Raw genomic sequence first — 17,902 nt, 5'->3', positions numbered from 1 at the left:
CCGATTGGTACTATTATGGACCCATTTTACAAGTGGGGATGTGGTGCCCAGAGAGGCAAGTTGTATCCAAGCTCACACAGCCAGCAAGAAGCCAAGCTAGGGGCGAAAATACAAGTACCAGGGCTGCACAGCAGCCGCTGACTGCGGTGGCATCAGGGGATGCCAGGCCCTTGACTCACTTGTGAGGCCCAGCTCCCACGCAGCCCCCTTTAAGGAGTGCTGGGTCTTCCAGCAGGGCTCCAGTCTTAATTTTAGCTTGGAGGCTTGCCACTGGACGCTTCAGCCAGCGGCAGGCTGAAGTTATGCGGGACAGCTGTCAGCCGGCACGCTGGGTGGGGCCTATTTAGCCAGCAGGGGCACAAGTCTGGGGACATTGGTGTCTGTGCCCCAGGTCTTTTCAGCCCCGCTGGCCACACGGCTCCCATCTCCTCCCGTGGGTCCCCTGGCTCCACGATGATGGCCGAGGAGCACACAGACCTGGAGGCCCAGATCGTCAAGGACATTCACTTCAAGGAGATCGATCTGGTGAACCGGGACCCTAAGAACATCAACGAGGACATAGTGAAGGTAGGCTTGAGGGCCTGCCCTGGTGCTGCCTGCCCAAGGGTGTGGGTTTGGGTGCTAGATGGGAGTGGGCTCTGCTCCAGGGCCATTGGCTTCCCTGTTCCTCCCTGGCTTCTCCAAATACCCGCTCCGAAACCAGCTTGTACCCCCAGAGAACCTTTAGTGTAAACAAGAGCAAAGAATCAGTCACACATACAGGACCATCCACCAGGGCGGGAGAGGCGAGTTGCAAAGGAAGCTCCTTACAACTCAGCCACTATTCCCATCTGCTCCTGGAGTTCAGCCGGGAACAGACAAGGTGGCCAAGTCGGGCCCTTTCTGTGCCAGGGGCATTCTGCGGTCTCCACAGTGGGCCTGGGATTAATCCCCAGAAGGCAGCTTCCAGCAGGGCTCCTGGCCCCTCACAGGGGGCCCAGCTTCCCCAGGGCACCACTGAACACCCACTTCCCCAGGCTGGGGGGCTATGACCAGCACTCATGTCTGTTCCCAGCCTGACGCCAGTGTCCAGTGGCCAGGGCAGGGCAGAGGCCCTCAGAGGGCACCAGGGCCCTTGAAAGGGGATCTCAGATGAGGGTTACCCTGCCTTCAGGGAGTCTCCCCCATGGCTGTGCCTGAGTCAGGCCTCTTTCCTTGCCCACATGCCACCAGCAGCCTGGCTGCCTCCAGGCCCACACCTCAGTCCAACCTCCACCCGATAGCCACAGGCATCTTACTACAGCAGAATTCCTGGGAGCAGGGTGCCCAACCACAAGCATCAGAGTCACTGGAAAGGCCTTTAAAAGGGCACGTGAAGGGGCCTCTAGGGTCCTCTGAATACATCAGAAACACAGACCAGCCCCGCCCAGTAGAAACATAATGTGACCCATTATACAATTACTCTATGTCACTTTAAATTTTCTAGCAGTCATGAGTTTAAAAAGGAAAAACAAACAGGTGAAGTTAATTTTCACAATATTTTTCATTGAACTCTATGTATCTAGATTTCATAAAATGTAGAGCTGAAAATTGATTCACAAGCCCAAACTGTTCCAAACATTCTTAAAGTTTCCCAGTCACAGGATAGACTATCGATTTTTACATTTTAAGTAAAATTAAACATGATGTAGAATTCTTCAGTTGCACTCACCATAGGTCAAATACTCATACATATCTCAAGGCTACTGGGTTAGACAGCGTGGTTAAGGGCTTGTTCTAAGCACCGCCCTGCATTGTCACCTTCAGCAGGATACCTCCCAAGCTGGCTGAGTCTAACTTTTTCCCATGGCTTCTGAACCCCAGCATAATCTGGCCCCCACCTTCCTCTTCTACCTCCAGCCCCCATGTCAGGAGCCAGTCACAGGAACCAGAACATACTCCTGTGTCTGCCAGGAGTGCCTGCTTCCTCTTCTCCATGTGGTGTAGGCCCCACTCAGCCATTGAGACCTGATTTAAACATCACCTCCTCCAGGAAGCCTTCCCTGACTGCCCCAGGAAATCAGGAGCTCCTTCCTCTGTGACCCCACTTCACGCAGGCCATTTCTCTGTAACAGTTTACATTATGCTATTATTGTATTTATAAGCATCATTTGTGGTGGAGATAGTATAATCACGACACAGCTTGGAAAGTTCAGCAAAATTAGGGAATGAGTTTTCCAAACTGAAAAGCACTATAAAAACTTTAAGTAGTATTTGTCACGGTTTGGGCAGTGTGATCTAGAGGGAATGGTCCCAGACTTGACGCTAACAGATCTGGTTTCAAATCCAGACTCGTCTACCTAAAAACAATGACACCAGACCCTCTGCAAAATGTTCATAATTTACCCACCCCCATCCCGACGGGGTAAATGGATCTCAGAGCAGCACTGTGCAATAGAAATAGACCATGAGGATTACATGAGATAAGGGATTTGAAAGTGCCTAATAGAGTCCCTGGCACAAAGCAAGCGTGTGCAAATGTGAGCTGATAGGAGCCAGGAGCCTGGAGGGCAAAAGAACTAAGCCAGGGCCAGCACGGATGCCCAGGTTCTGCTCTGGTGGTCCCTTTCCAGCTGCTGGGATGGAGAAGAGGATCCCAGGGAGAAGGCGGTTTCTGAAGGATTCCTGCAGCAGGTGACAAGTGGAGAGAGGCTCAAGGGTCCCAGTGAGCCAGGAGCGAGCCGGCTCCAGGCCCAGACTGTAATTCTCAGGAGGGATGGCAGTGGCCACACTGGTGCAACTGCTTATGTTGCCTCTTGGGGACTAGAAGCTATCCTCACTGGAGGCACTGAGCCACGGAAAACCATCCCTCCAAGGTGAAGCAAAAGGCCCACAAACATTCCTGTTGGGAGTGAAATGAAATTCGCTCAGTTGTGTCCGACTCTTTGTGACCCCGGACTATACAGGCCATGGAATTCTCCAGGCCAGAATACTGGAATGGGTAGCCTTTCCCTTCTCCAGGGGATCTTCCCAACCCAGGGATCAAACCCAGGTCTCCCGCATTGCGGGTGGATTCTTTACCAGCTGAGCCACAAGGGAAGTATACTGAGGATAAGCTGGTCTGGGAACTTATTTGACTTTTTCTTTCCTTTTTAATGAGTAAGAGGAGACTTCAGGTTGGTGTAATGGGCTGTGAAACAATAAAGGAAAGGAAGAAACAGGGGAGAATGTGGCTAGAAGAGAGGGGTCAGACTGGACAGACTGGCCTTCGGGTCACCTGGACGTCTTTCATCAACCGGGCAAAGGACAGGGGCAAGGGGAACAGACTTGGAGAGAAAGAGAAACAAGGCGAGGCCAAGAAGGAGGCTGGAGCTGCCCGCGGGCACGGAGGACACAGTAAGACGGAATAAAGTAAGACACACCGGAATAAACTGGGCTACGGAGACCCACGCCTGGCCCCATCCTGACACTAACTTGCTATGTGACTCTGGGAAAATCCCTTTCCCTCTCTGGGCTTCAGTCCCTAGTGCAGACAGAGGCCGAGTGGAAAAAAGTGAAAGTTGCTCAGTCAAGTCCAGCTCTTTGCGACCCTATGGACTATATAGGACTCTATATAGTCCATAGACTATATAGTCCATAGAGTCTATATATATAGAGTCTATATAGTCCATAGAGTCCATAGACTCTGCCCATGGAATTCTCCACGCAAGAATACTGGAGTGGGTTGCCATTCCTTCTCCAGGGTAACTTCCAGACACAGGGATCGAACCTGGGTCTCCTCCATTACAGGCAAATTATTTACTGTCTGAGCCACCAGGGAAGCCCGGAGTGGAAAGAGAGACCCATTCCCTTACCGGTGCTGCTGAGTTTTCACACAGTAAAGCCAACGGTGGAGAACAGGAGATGCACTCACTGGGTCCATGGATTTGACCCTCAGGAGAAGGAGGTGCTCTCTTTGGATTTCCAGAGTCGAAACTTCACTGAACTTCACTGAGTAAGGCCTGGTGTTGCCCTTGAACCCAGGATGGAAGTGAGTGCCAAGGGCAGAGGGAGAGCCCTGCACAGCCCAACAGACTTGACTGTAGGCTCCGTGCTCTGGGGTGGGGCTGGGCAGAGGGGAGGCTGCCCCATTGCCTTTGCCCCTACCACCACCACCACCATTCACAGAACATCAGTGCCACCAATCACTGCTTGCTCTGTGCCAGGCACCGGGCTGCTGCTGAGATGGTGATGAGCAAGTCAGACCCACTGTCTGTGAGCCCTGTGCCAGGCTCTGGGGCAGGAAATGAGGGCCAGTGGTCCAGTGCTCCAGCTGGCCAGATAAGACACCGTTCCCTTCAGATCCAAACTGCAAAGCCTCCAGCCCCTCCCCCATGCACTTCTGCAGGACCCCAGCCCCACCCCCACTGTCTGCCTGTTATTTGAGAGGGGTCTCAGGACTCTCATTGACAACTCACGCTTAGGCAGCGGGGCCGTGGAGCAGGACATCTGACCCCTGTGTCAGGCGGGTCATTTGGTTTCTGTTTTCAGCCTCTCTCTGAAAACCCTTCAAACAGACCTGATCCCAGCCCGTCACACCAGTTCCCACCTACCTCCAATCCATATCTGCCACACACGCCTTCCTCCCCCAGTAAAACACACAAACACCACCTTCTGCCGCTGAGCTCAAGCTAAGAAGTACCTAGAGAACCCAACAGCTCCCTCTTCCCCCCAGTTCTCCAAAATCTGTTTTCAGTGTGGACCCACCTGGACACCCTATTGCATGAAGATGTGACTGACCTGGTGCTTCCTCTTGAGAAGAATCCAACCCAACAGAGAAGATGAGGCTACATTGATGAGAACGTACAGGAGGCGGTGGTAAACACCATGAATCAGCCATCAGTTGAAGGGTCACAGGAGGTTAAGAGAGGAAGGCACTCGCAAAATCAAGGGCCAGCTTCATGGGGAGGTGGTATCCACGCTGCATAAATAACGAGGAAAATGTAAAATGTGGAAAGGGGGCATCAGGCTTTCCAAGAAGAAGGGACGAAATAAGCAGAGGCCACAACATGGAGCAGGATGTTGGGCAGCATCAGCAAAGCTGAGGCCCAGGCACGGCCACTCCCCAGCCTATATCCATGGCAGACATCACCAATGGATCACAGCACGTTTCCAGGAAGCCATGGGCCATAGGCTTGGCCGAGCTGGCACACAGGTGAAACCTCTTTGCTACACTGTCTGCAGGAGAACAACAGGATTAGAAATGCCTGCATTTATGGGAGAAAAGGCAGAAGGGGCCGGATGATGCTGAATTAGGAAAGGTCATAATCTGCCAGGCATTCCACACTGGCAACTTCTTCATTTGAAAACTTTTCATCTTGCCCCCTGGCGAGTACCTCTAAGAAGGGCTGCTGCTAAGTCACTTCAGTCGTGTCCGACTCTGTGTGACCCCATAGACGTCGGCCCACCAGGCTCCCCCGTCCCTGGGATTCTCCAGGCAAGAATACTGGAGTGGGTTGCCATTTCCTTCTCCAATGCATGAAAGTGAAAAGTGAAAGTGAAGTGACTCAGTCGTGTCCAACTCTTAGTGACCCCATGGACTGCAGCCCACCAGGCTCCTCCATCCATGGGATTTTCCAGGCAAGAGTACTGAAGTGGGGTGCCATTGCCTTCTCCGCTAAGAAAGGCTACCCTGGACTAACTCCCACTGAGGTATTTGTAACTTCGTGTTGTGGGGACTCCTGTGTTATGAACTAGAATTTTTAAAAATGTGGTCCACTTTCCTAGGGGCACTTGTTAAAATGCAGACTTCCAGGCCCTGCCACCAGTCAATGTTTTGTGCTTTCAAGAGCTAGCCAGTCCTCTTCGTCTAACAGAAGACACGCCTGGAGTCCAGAGTCATCACCAGTTTTCCTTAAAGATGCACAGTATCAGTTGTGTGACAAACCATCCTAAAACTCGATGGCTTAAAGCAACAGCCCTTCGAGGCTCTCTCAGTTCTGTGGGTTGACTGGACTTGACTGGGCAGGTCTCAGTGGCAGCATCTCCTCTGCCACATCCTGCTGGTGGAGCAAGGCACAAGGTGAGCCCAGACTGAGACTGTGCCCAGACAGAAGCCCTGACAGGCATCACTAATTGGGGGTCATCTTTGGAGACTAGCTAATGTCCCTCGAGAAGCTGGTACACAGCCAAGCCTAGAAGTCAAGCCAAGGCAATTCCTACTCCTCACCAGTCCACCACACCAACCTCACAAAGGCAGAAACTAAGGGGCCAGGGAGAGGATGGAAGAGATGGGCAAGGGCAGGGCTCACTAAGATCTGAAGGGGACTCCTCTGACGGGACACTTCTCTCCTCCCTGATGCCCCCTGTTATCTGAGTCTCTTCATAGCTCCTTCGTCTGTGCCCTTAGCTTCAGGCCAGGTGCCCCAGCGCCCCCGCCCCGTAGGATGATCTGGACCCCAAACTCCCACTAGTACTTGGCCCCCTCCTCCCACTCCCAGAACCGACCTGTGCTTCATCCTTGCCTCACCTCTGGCTAAGGAACCAGGTCCTGCAATGACCCTCGTCAGGGAGATGGCAGGAGAAATTGAGGTCCAAATTTTGATGTGGGTTCCACCCCCTGCTTGTCCCTTATAGGCTGGGTGGAATACTGGATATAAGACAAATGGCCCAACCTGACACCTACAAGGGCCAAATTTTGGCCCTACTATGGTCATCCCAGATGGTACAGAATTCTACTGCTGTTATTATCAATTATAACACAGAAGCAATGCTTTGCCATTTTCCGGCTACTCTGTAGCCATCACTGCATCTTAACTTCCTGCTTTAGAGGTCAGTGCTGCTCAGGCTATCTGGGTGAAGGCCCGTTTTATTGTTATTATTCCAATCTGTTGTACACCAATAGTTTGCAAAAGTCAATCAAAATTAACTACTAGAGAGATGCAGTGAAAAATAGGTATTGACGATGTAAAATCCAATTTTTATTATTATTAGAATCAACAGACATACAATTACTTGCTGAAATAACTATTTCTAAACTGCCAGCTCTCAGCTTGTGGACTTACATTGTTAGGAGGAGCACACTGACCGGACCACCCTTTGAGTAGCTAGATAATAGGTGACAAAACCAAGATCCCACAAAGCTAAGGCACTCCTTCAGATCTTGACTTTAAAACTAATTCCGTGTCACTAGGGATGTTGGCCCAATCCTCTTGGTAGTGTCAAAACCCACAAACAAAAAATCAGACAAAAAAAGGGGGCCCAGAGAGGGAAGGCCCCAGACCTCAAATCACACAGTAACTCAGTGGTCAAGTAGAGACTCAACCCAGACGGCCATCCCCCTGCCTAGAGCCATTTCCCCCAACCAAGGAGAGCCTGTCTGAATCCTGCAGGGCCCTGCATGCGCAAAGACTGAGTCACACAGGAATGAGGGGGGAGGCATTTTTGATTGGTGGGGGGGGGGATTGGGGGATGGCTGCTGGCCTCCCTCGCATCCTTGGGCAGCGCCCAGCCCAGCTCCCCTGCACCTTCCCTGCCCTCCTGGAGATGGCAGGAGCCCTGCTGGCCAATTCCAATGAATCAACTAGCTCTCTTGCTGTTCCAAAAATAAATACGCCAGAGAAGGGGACACCAGCTAAATGAGCCGCCACTTTCTCCCCGTCCCAGCCCCTCCTCCAGCTGCACACCCAGCCCTCCAGCTCTGCCCACGGACTTAGCCCCTACCCCACCCTCCCAGAAAAAGCCATCTCCCCTCCACTTCCGGAAACGAAATAAGAAATGAAGTCACCGTGTGCTTCTGATACACTGGCACGTCTGCCTAGAGCTGCCTGAGCTGGGCTTTATAAATATCTTCCCAAAGTAGTATGGTGATCAGAGCGGTCTCAGCCCTGGTTAAGGGAACGGCTGCCTCCTCCCAGGATGGCCCGTCTCTCTGGGAGCATGATTTCAGGTTCACAGACAACAGAGAGGGTGCCCTGGGCACAGTGCCAGAAGGCGATTACTAAAAAGAATTCAAATTTCAGCAACAACAGCTTCTGCCTTCTGCCAAAAAAAAAAAAAAAAACAAGGATGATCATTAAAAGACATCATAGAGAGGTTCTTGGCGGTAGGATTATTACCATAAGCAGAGAAGGAGGGAAAAGAGGAATCCATCCATCTTATGGACATGTGCACACACTTATTTACGACCAGGTAGGCTGGAGAATCATTGCACTTATAATCTGGGGTACCAAGAAATTTTCTGAGATAAATTTTCACAGGAACTTTAGAGCAGCTGAACAAATGATTTTGTCACTCAGATCAGAACAGATCAGTCGCTCAGTCATGTCCGACTCTTTGTGACCCCATGAGTCGCAGCACACCAGGCCTCCCTGTCCATCACCAACTCCCGGAGTTCACTCAGACTCACGTCCATCGAGTCAGTGATGCCATCCAGCCATCTCATCCTCTGTCGTCCCCTTCTCCTCCTGCCCCCAATCCCTCCCAGCATCAGAGTCTTTTCCAATGAGTCAACTCTTCGCATGAGGTGGCCAAAGTACTGGAGTTTCAGCTTTAGCATCATTCCTTCCAAAGAAATCCCAGGGCTGATCTCCTTCAGAATGGACTGGTTGGATCTCCTTGCAGTCCAAAGGACTCTCAAGAGTCTTCTCCAACACCACAGTTCAAAAGCATCAATTCTTTGGCGCTCAGCCTTCTTCACAGTCCAACTCTCACATCCATACATGACCACTGGAAAAACCATAGCCTTGACTAGACGGACCTTGTTGGCAAAGTAATGTCTCTGCTTTTGCATATGCTGTCTAGGTTGGTCATAACTTTCCTTCCAAGGAGTAAGCATCTTTTAATTTCATGGCTGCAGTCACCATCTGCAGTGATTTTGTCACTGGGTACCTACTATGCACCATGTACTGTACTAAGCATTGCCCAGGAGGATGTGCCTAGCACAGTCCTGTGACTCTTCCTTAGAACTGTGTACCCCAACTCACAGATGACCCCGCCCTGCCTCCTCCCCTCTAAGCTGAGTGACAGGTGCATCTAGGCATCCTGATTCTACCCTGAGCTCTTCACACAGCCCCAGCCAGGGTCAGACCCATATGTGCCTAGCACAAAGGAGGTATTGAATAAGTATTTGTTTGGCTGAGTGGACGGATAGGTATGAATGGGTGGATGAGGCTGGACAGATGGATGAGAGGACATAGATGACAGGTAGATGGATATGAATGGATGGATGCATATGGGTGGACTGACGGATCCATGGGAGAATAGACAAGATAGATGAATGGGTAGATGAACAAATGCTGGGGACAGATGGACAGAAAAGAACTTATGTCTGTTCTTCATAACAAGGTTGTAAAAAATAGCAAACCCATTTTACAGATCAGAAAATGAAGCTCAAAGAGGTTAAGTTATTGCCAAAGTCACTCATCAGATCAGCAGGTGTGCAAATCCACCTTTGGGACCCTGGCTCCTGTTGAAGAAAGCACTCTAACAGCCATTAGCAGCTAACAGTTAGCGATGAGGATCCTGTACCAGGCAATATGCTGGGTATTTACCTGTCTTAACTTATTCAATGCTCTGATAAACCTAATGAGATCAATCTAGGAAAACGAGGCATAGGAAAGCTGAGACGCTTGTTGAAGGTCACAGGGCCAGTAAGAGACACAGCTGGATGCAAACCTCAAAAGTACGAGTTGATCAGGGCCCCTTCCACCCTCAGAGGCCAGACACAGATAATCAAACGCTGCTGAATGGAGGAATATGCTGAAATACATGAACAAAGCCGGCTGGGCTGCAGAGGGGCAGGGGAATTGCTGACTGCTTGGAGTTGAGTGGGTGGCTGCAAAGAAGGGGCCGGGGGCCCTGCCCCGGGGCAGGTCTCTCTGGCCGACTAGGACCAGATCTCAGAGGGAACAGTCTCCCTCCCTGACAGCCAGTGTCTGCCTCAGCATCTGACCCTGGCTGGGGCAGTGTGAAGAGCTCAGAGTAGAATCAGGATGCCTAGATGCGTCTGTCGCTCAGCTTGAAGGGGAGGAGGCAGGGCGGGGTCATCTGTGAGTTGGAGTCCACGATCCCCAGGAAGAGTCACAGGAAGGGGAGGCCCCAGGCACTGAACAGGACAGAGGTGGAAGGCAGGGAGCACACCTCCACCCAAAGGCCTCCCTCTGCTGCCACGTTCCTAGGACTGCAGCAGGACCCAGAGCCCAGCCCAGGCACTAAGAGGCATCAGGCACAGGGGGGCATGGCCACGATAGGGAAGGGGCTGGCTGCAGAGGTCAGAATCCCTCAGCTGGCAGGATCCAGGCCTTGGGGATTTGGCTGAAACTCCATAATTTTAGTGTGTGTACCCAGGGCAAAGCTGGAATGCTCCCCTGGGGCCTATACTCCTCAGCTTCTGGGATCTCGACTCCCCTAAGGAACAGCAACTCTGGATTTCTGCCCATATAAACTGGATGTGGAAAGATACCAGTTATTTCCACTCACTCTCCAAATCCATGGGACATTCCCCAACCAACTTGGGCCTTCTTTTCCAAAGGTCCGGCACTAGATCTAGAGACTGGAGACTCCTGCATCTCTAACTCCAAATCTCCCACCAGCTACCACCTCCTAGAAGCCCTCCAGGAATCAGTGCTCTCTTTTGGAGGAGATGAGGACCATATTCATAGTTTTCCTTCCAGCCCTTCCCTTCCATCCAGAGGGCTGGCTGTATGAGAGGTTAAGTGATCTCCACTAAGCCCCAAGAAGAGAAGGCTGGAAGCTGAGATTCACAAGTGGATCCTAAAAGGCCCTGACTCCCCAAGTCAACTTGTGCACATCGCCTGCAGCCTGAAATCTCATCCTGTGAATTTTGCTCCCCAATCAACATATCACCCCAAGTGTCGGGCTGCATCCTCGGCTGTCTCCAGGGGGACCCAGGGATCTGAGGCCTGGCCCGGGAGCTCAGAATCCAGCCACGTGAGAAAAACAGGACTCAACAATGGACATACAATATGGTCATGTCCACTCCCCACCCCTCAGAACATTTACACTGGAAAGAAAAGCATCAGAGCAATAATAATTTTAGTATTACTAGTAGAGAAATGCAAACTGGAAATGCATGTGTTTTGTTTTTCCTACTCCCTTAATTCTCTGCAAGGTGGCTATGTTATAAGGAAAAGTAATTTTAATAATAACTTTATTCATAGAGAGGATCTCCTTCCCCCTCAAAAGTGGGAAAAGGGTCTGCATGGGAGACTGAGGTTTGAGCTCACTGGCCCGACTCCCCACCCTCCAGTTAGTCTGATTCATTTGTGCATTCATTCAACCAACTGCTGTTAAAGCAGCCCAGGAACACACTGCCTCTCATTTTATAGACAAGACAGCTAACGCTCAGTGCTGCTAAACGACATGACACAGGAGAAAGCAGCATGATGCTGCTTAAGGCATAGTAGGGACTCACGAAAGGTTAGTGAAGTGACTTGGCCGAAAGCAATCTTTATTTTTTCCCACTTACCAACTGGGGCCTCAGTCACCATTTCAGTGGGATGTGTGAGCAGGATTTTCTTGAGTGTCCACCTTCTTTCCAGATGCAAGGGAGGGACAGGGAGGAGACTTCCCTGGTGAGCCAGGTTAAGACTCCACACCTCCAAAGCAGGGGGTGCAGGTTTGATTCCTGGTCAGGGAAGTTAAAAGCCCAAATGCCATGCGGTACAGCCAAAAAGATTTTTAAAAAGAAAAAGAAAGGACCGAGTAGGCAGCATGAGAGGAAAAGTCTGAGGCTGCTCAGGACCAGGGCAGAGAGAACAATGCTGCACTCCCGAGGTGCAGCACTCAGAATCCAGACGCCTCCACCAGCCAGGACAACACAGTCCTCACCTCACCACCGGCCAGATCCTGAAACAGCTCAGACCAGTGCACCTCCTCTAGCCTCCTCCATCACCCCGGACAAGGCTGGACCCAGCGACGCCTCCCAGCTGGCCTCTCCCCCAGGCCTCCTCACTCCCACCCCAACACCCACCCCAGTCATGTCAGCCAGGATGAGCTACTCAAAAGTCAGACCAGAGACGCAGAGAGCAGACTGGTGGTTTCCAGAGGCGAGCAGGGAGGAGGTGAAATGCGTGAAGGGGGTCAAAAGGTGCCAACCTCCAGTTACAAGATGAATGAGTCCTAAGGATGTAGAGCACAGCATTGTGACTACAATGCATGGTGAATAATAGTGTATTGCACATGTAAAAGCTGCTGAGAGTAAGTCATAAAAGTTCTGATCACATGCACACAAAGATGTTAACTATACTCAGTGTGGTGATCATTTCCTGAAATATAAAAATCGAATCACTATGTTGAACACCTAAAACTGACTTAATGTATCAATTATACCTCAACTGAAAAAAAAAAAAAAAGCTACAATCCAGCCAAGCCACTCCCTGTGCAAAAGCCCTCACTCAGAGGCTGCTCTCTGCACAATGCCTGCCTCATCTGGCCTCTCCAGCCTCCCTCTGGCCATCGTGGGCCTGTGCTCGGCCTTCCAGAAGGCCTGTAACTCCCCGAGAGAGCACACTATCTATCCCACTAGGTCCCAGCAGTTGGTGCCCCAAACACTTTTCCAGCCCACACCTCCACCCACCACCTGGTTACCACCAGGAATCAGCTTAGCTAGATATCACCTCCTCCAGGAAGCTTTATCCCCAGGCTGAGTTAAACGTCACCCTGTGGGTGCACATGGCCTCTGTCCTTCCCATAATTACCAGAGAACTGGCCTTGTTCTCTCTGTGGCCGTAAAGTCCAGGAGGGCAGGAACCTTCACCTGCTTGCCATCCTATCAGCAGGCACCCAGTAAATCTTTGCAGGATTACTGCCATTCCAATTCCCTGCTGCTGCTACTGCTGCTAAGTCACTTCAGTCGTGTCCGACTCTGTGTGACCCCATAGACATCAGCCCACCAGGCTCTCCTGCCCCTGGGATTCTCCAGGCAAGAACACTGGAGCGGGTTGCCATTTCCTTCTCCAATGCATGAAAGTGAAAAAGTGAAAGTGAAGTTGCTCAGTCGTGTCCGACTCTTAGCGACCCCATGGACTGCAGCCTTCCAGGCTCCTCCATCCATGGGATTTTCCAGGCAAGAGTACTGGAGTGGGGTGCCATTGCCTTCTCTGTCCAATTCCCTAGGATCATAAAATAATAGAATTTCAGAGTCTCCTGGCCAGCCTGGAACTTACAGTTTAAATCAGTCAACTCCTTGGAGCCTCTTCTCCCCCATAAAAGAGAGGACTGGACCAGCTCTTGTGCCTCACAACTCTAGGACAACACCAGCCATCACCTGGGAGCTGGTCAGAAATGCAGAGTCTCAGGCCCCAGCTGGACTCACAGGGGTCTGAAGTCCCGTGGGTGTGGCCCAGGCACCAGCTTTAACAGGCCACTCAGGGGTTCTGACCCTTAATAGGTGATGCTGTGACTTGAGGATTCCCCCTCCTGCCCCTGCAGGTGGATTTTGAAGACGTGATTGCGGAGCCCGTGGGCACCTACAGCTTTGACGGCGTGTGGAAGGTGAGCTACACCACCTTCACTGTCTCCAAGTACTGGTGCTACCGCCTGCTGTCCACTCTGCTGGGTGTCCCACTGGCCCTGCTCTGGGGCTTCCTGTTCGCCTGCATCTCCTTCTGCCACATCTGGGCGGTGGTGCCCTGCATCAAGAGCTACCTGATCGAGATCCAGTGCATCAGTCATATCTACTCACTCTGCATCCGCACCTTCTGCAACCCACTCTTCGCCGCCCTGGGCCAGGTCTGCAGCAACATCAAGGTGATGCTGCGGAAGGAAGTGTGAGGCCGGGCGGGGGGTTGATGGGGCAGCAGGGCAGGGGAGCCTACTGCTCGTGGGGCTGCTGGTGGGCTCTTTCTCCTTGGGGACCACTGCCGCCCCCCAAGATGGGAGGACGCAGAGTAGGAAAACCAGAAAGAAAAGACAGTCCACCATGGAAGCACAGTGGGCTTCCCTCTGCCCCCTGCCGTACCACGATGCCCCCGTGACTGGGTGCCAGAGAAGATCATTTGCTAAGAGGCAGCTACTGCAAATCTTTGCATTCACTTGTACTGTAACAGCATAAACCGGCCCACAGTTCCCACCCGGGACACCCTACCCCTGCCCCAGGAAACCACCAGTGACTGCTGGCATTAGGAGGGTGGCTCCAATAAAGGGTTTCGGTTGCATCTGGAGAAGGCTGTTTTTCATCTGTCCACTCTGTGGGCACATGCCCTGATCAGCTCCAAAAATAGGTTTCACTGCCCTGAGAAGCAGAAGGGTCAAGCTGGCTAACCCGTCTCTCAGCCAAATGCAAGAACCAGAGTTTGGTTTCTCTTGGGATTCTTGTTCACTGGATATCTGCTCCCACTGTGCTCCTCGGGAGATTATTCCCCATCGACTTCTGTTGCCCCTGGGCCAGCCAGGGGTTACTCACAGAAGGAAATAGCCCCTGGGCACCACTAAAAGCAGGGCCTGGGTTCAAACCTCCCTTTTGGCTCAGATGCTGAGCCCCTGGCATCGCCTCCTGGCATGTACACCCTCAGCCCCAAGGGATGCGATGAGGGCATACGGTCCAATTTGTTCACATGTGGACCAAATAAAAGGCAATGGAAAAGGCATGGTCCACCTCCTGCCCACCTAGCCTCAGCAGGAAAAAAAAATCAGAAAAGCAGAAATCTTTCATTCTTTAGGGATGCTTTCCCCAAGTGTGTTATCTAGAGCTAAGTCCTCGAAAAATGCAGGGGGCAGCTTTTACACTTAAATTTGTTTGGAAAATGTATTATATTTCTCTCAGAGATTTTCAATAGACATTAGAATGTTAAAGGCTCTGACAAGTCCTGCAGTAAAGAAAGCTATTTAGGCTCCAATCCTATTTGATCCCCCCGCTCCTTTTTTTTTTTTTCATGCAACGCCTATAAGTCTCATGAAATTCAGGTTCCAAAGTACTTTTCATGTTTTCAGAGGTGCCACCTCACTGGCACCTGGCCACGAGCCCAAGGGACCTGGGGGTGATGTGGTGGAGGGGGCCACACCTGCAAGGGAGGCAGGGCAGGAGCAGCCTCCATTCTATCCTTGCCTCCCCTCCTAGTTGGTCTCAACTTTATCGTCCATGAAATGATCTCTAAAGTCCATTTTAGCTCTTTTTACCTGCTTTTGTTTTTTCGAGTATCTTAGTATGAAAATTTCAAACACAGAGGAATGTTGAAAATGTCTGCTGTGAACAACTATCTACCCACCATCTAGGCTCTAGAATTCACGTGTTACTGCTCCGCCTTCAACACGTTCCTACTCATCTTTCATCTGCCAATCTCCCCTTTCTTTTGCATTTTTAAAGAAGCTGCAGATATCGGTATATTTTGTTCTTAAACACTCATCGTCATCCCTTACTTTTTGCAAACAAGAAAGTCACTGTCCAGAGGCCAGACTTGTCAAAAGGTGCACAGCCAGTCACATTCATGCTGTGGTTCCAGCCCACTGCTCTCTGTTCAAGGGCCCTGCACATTCTCAAGTGGACTCACAGCCTAGGCTCCTCCTGCTGAAAGGTTTAAAGCGAGTACCCCTTACACCCCCTCGAAGGGCCTGCCCCTCAGACATCTCTCACATTGTTGGGCCAACCATTTCAGACTTGGAGTCTTGGCTTATGCAGAGATTTTTGACCATCTTGGCATTTACTGTGACCTAACTTGACCCTGACTCCAATTTTTCAAGCTCACTCTCCTTCTCTAAGGGCCAGACTATGACGGGAGTCATTCCTTCTGTGACCCCAGCTGAAAAGCAGCAGTCAGAACAGCGTACTAGGGGTATGATGAGAACGGGCCAGAGAAGGGGGTGGCATTCCACTCTCATACACTGCATCTGGCTCATGAGGTATTCTTGCTTAAGACACAGGTTGTGATTCAGTAGTGGAGACCAGGAATGACCACAAACCCATTTGTGATTCTGCAGGTAGCTCCCATGCCCCATTTGAAAAAAGATATGCCTTAAGCTTCCTTCAAGATGACAATCTAGACTCCCATAATGTCCAGAGTTAGATGCTGGGTGTGGCTACATCATACAAGAGGTTTGTGTATGGGTCTTAGAGCATCTTCCAACAGAACTCTGATAAATGAGAGAACCTGTGAACCAAGAGATTGGGATCAGGTCTCCTGCTGACCAACACCCCCTGCCCCCTGGCATCTGCCACAGCCCAGATGCACCTGTGTCACAATCAGACAGATTATGCAGATTCAAGGGAAGCTCGGCAAGGGACCTGAAGTCTGCAAGCCTCCAGATATGGTCACTGTTCTCAAGAGAAAGAAAGAGGGCAAAGCAATAAATGGAAAAATATATTTATTAAGTGCACCTTTTATAGAGCACTGTCGGGTACATCATTCACCAACTGGCGCAGACAGGAGATAGCATAGAAATTCACCAAGTAGAACAAAGTCAAGGAATTCACATTTTGCACTTAGGGGCATTTCGCTGCAATTAAACACAAAAGGTTACGCATTTTGAAACCAGGATCTTCTTAAAAGGCAGCCTCCAGCAGTCACATCCTGTAGAGCCATCCCTCAAGAAGACCAAATAGTATGGCAGATTTCTTTTCAGCACGTAAAGAAATAAGGCTCAGAGTCTTCAAGTGTTTGCATTTCACTTTTCAACATGAGAACAATGAAACATTCCAGAAGAAAATCTTCATGCTCCAATTTATTGGCACCTCCAGGTACCAATAGGTGCGTTAGGTTTGTAAACAGTCCTGAAACTGCAGGCAAAGATGGCTGGAGGACCTCAGGCATTAGGTCTGGAGGAAGACAGAGACAAGGGAGCGCTAATTGCCTTCTTCCAGGCTTGGGTTGGGGAAACAACAATCAATTGTGAAAATACTCTCCAGGAATGTTGGGAGGGGAGAGGTGCATAGCCAGTGGTGCAGCTGAAATCAAAGGTCACTGATCAGCTATAAAACAGACTCCTGTGCCATAATGAGAACCAAGAATCCAACCAGAGCTTTCACAGCAAGAGAATGAGGAAAGTGTCCCAGCTGGTTCTGATGCCCAAGAACCTTGCAGCTCCAGGGTTCTTGGCAAGGTTATGCCTGTGGTCAGAAAAATCAACTGAGTTGCTGTCTCCTTGATCCCCAGTGGCCTCTGGTGGCTGCTAGGATGGCAACTTCCCTAGTTGACAGCAGAGACTTGGGGCATTTCCGGCTGGCGAGCAGAAAGGCTCAAATGCTAACAGGCCCCGCCATCACTGCATTTGCACCCACGCTGCCCTGGTGTCCTTGAGGTGGGCACGGAGACCCCAAATCGGCATCCAGTTAGCTCCCCAAACAGCCAGGACTGGCTGGTGTCGACACTAGGGACCTGTCACAGCAACACTGCACTGCCTCTGGGTTCAAAGCTGACACTGTCCTCTGTCTTCAGTTAGTACCGAAGATCTTGTCCTAAACGGTGGGGTTCTGAACACTGGCATTTCAGTGCATACTTCTCTTCTCCCTGAACATCAAGATCCTGCTAGCTCATTCTACTGTGTGTGAGTGTGTTTGTGTGTGTATGTGTGTATGCAACGCAGTATAGAGTGAGAAAAGGAAAGTAGAGAGGGGAGAGCTGGGGCTTTAGGAAATGCTATTGTATCACAGTGAGTCCAAAAATACGTGTGCAAAAAACAAAAAAAAGAGTGCCAGTGTGCCCAGTCGGAAAACCTCTGATCTACAATATCCTATACTGAATAGCAAAAGGTGTTTCCTGGACATGGGCACATGTGCTTCAAGGCTGAAAAGACACTTCACAACATGTGTACCAGGTATTATCACTACTGGTACTTTTGGTCAAACTGGAAACACCATCTTTCGCAGGAAAACTAAGAAAACCATGGATTTTTCTGAAATGATGAGTCACACGGAAACAAAAGCTCTGAGAAGTAAGAGATTCTAAGAAATTTGTCCTTCAGGCTGGTTGCCTCTGAATTCAGTTGGTAAATATTTTTTAAGTATTAATGT

At 50.6% G+C, this 17,902-nt stretch overlaps 2 protein-coding genes across 2 annotated transcripts in view; one reads left to right on the top strand and one right to left on the bottom strand.

Moving 5' to 3' along the window:
- Nucleotides 1-17,902, bottom strand: part of OXTR (oxytocin receptor) — a 56,629-nt gene that overhangs the window by 27,206 nt on the left and 11,521 nt on the right. The window lies entirely within an intron of this gene.
- CAV3 (caveolin 3) lies at nt 371-14,118 on the top strand. Its single transcript, NM_001046558.1, is given in 2 exon segments — nt 371-567; nt 13,390-14,118. Coding segments are annotated over 2 exon segments (456 nt in total). The 5' UTR covers nt 371-453; the 3' UTR covers nt 13,732-14,118.

The sequence above is a fragment of the Bos taurus genome, chromosome 22 (genome assembly GCF_002263795.3).
Source record: "Bos taurus isolate L1 Dominette 01449 registration number 42190680 breed Hereford chromosome 22, ARS-UCD2.0, whole genome shotgun sequence".
In the NCBI taxonomy this organism is placed as follows: Eukaryota; Metazoa; Chordata; class Mammalia; order Artiodactyla; family Bovidae; genus Bos; species Bos taurus.
The sequence above is the reverse complement of the archived record's forward strand: the minus strand, read 5'-3'. Positions and strand labels throughout refer to the sequence as shown.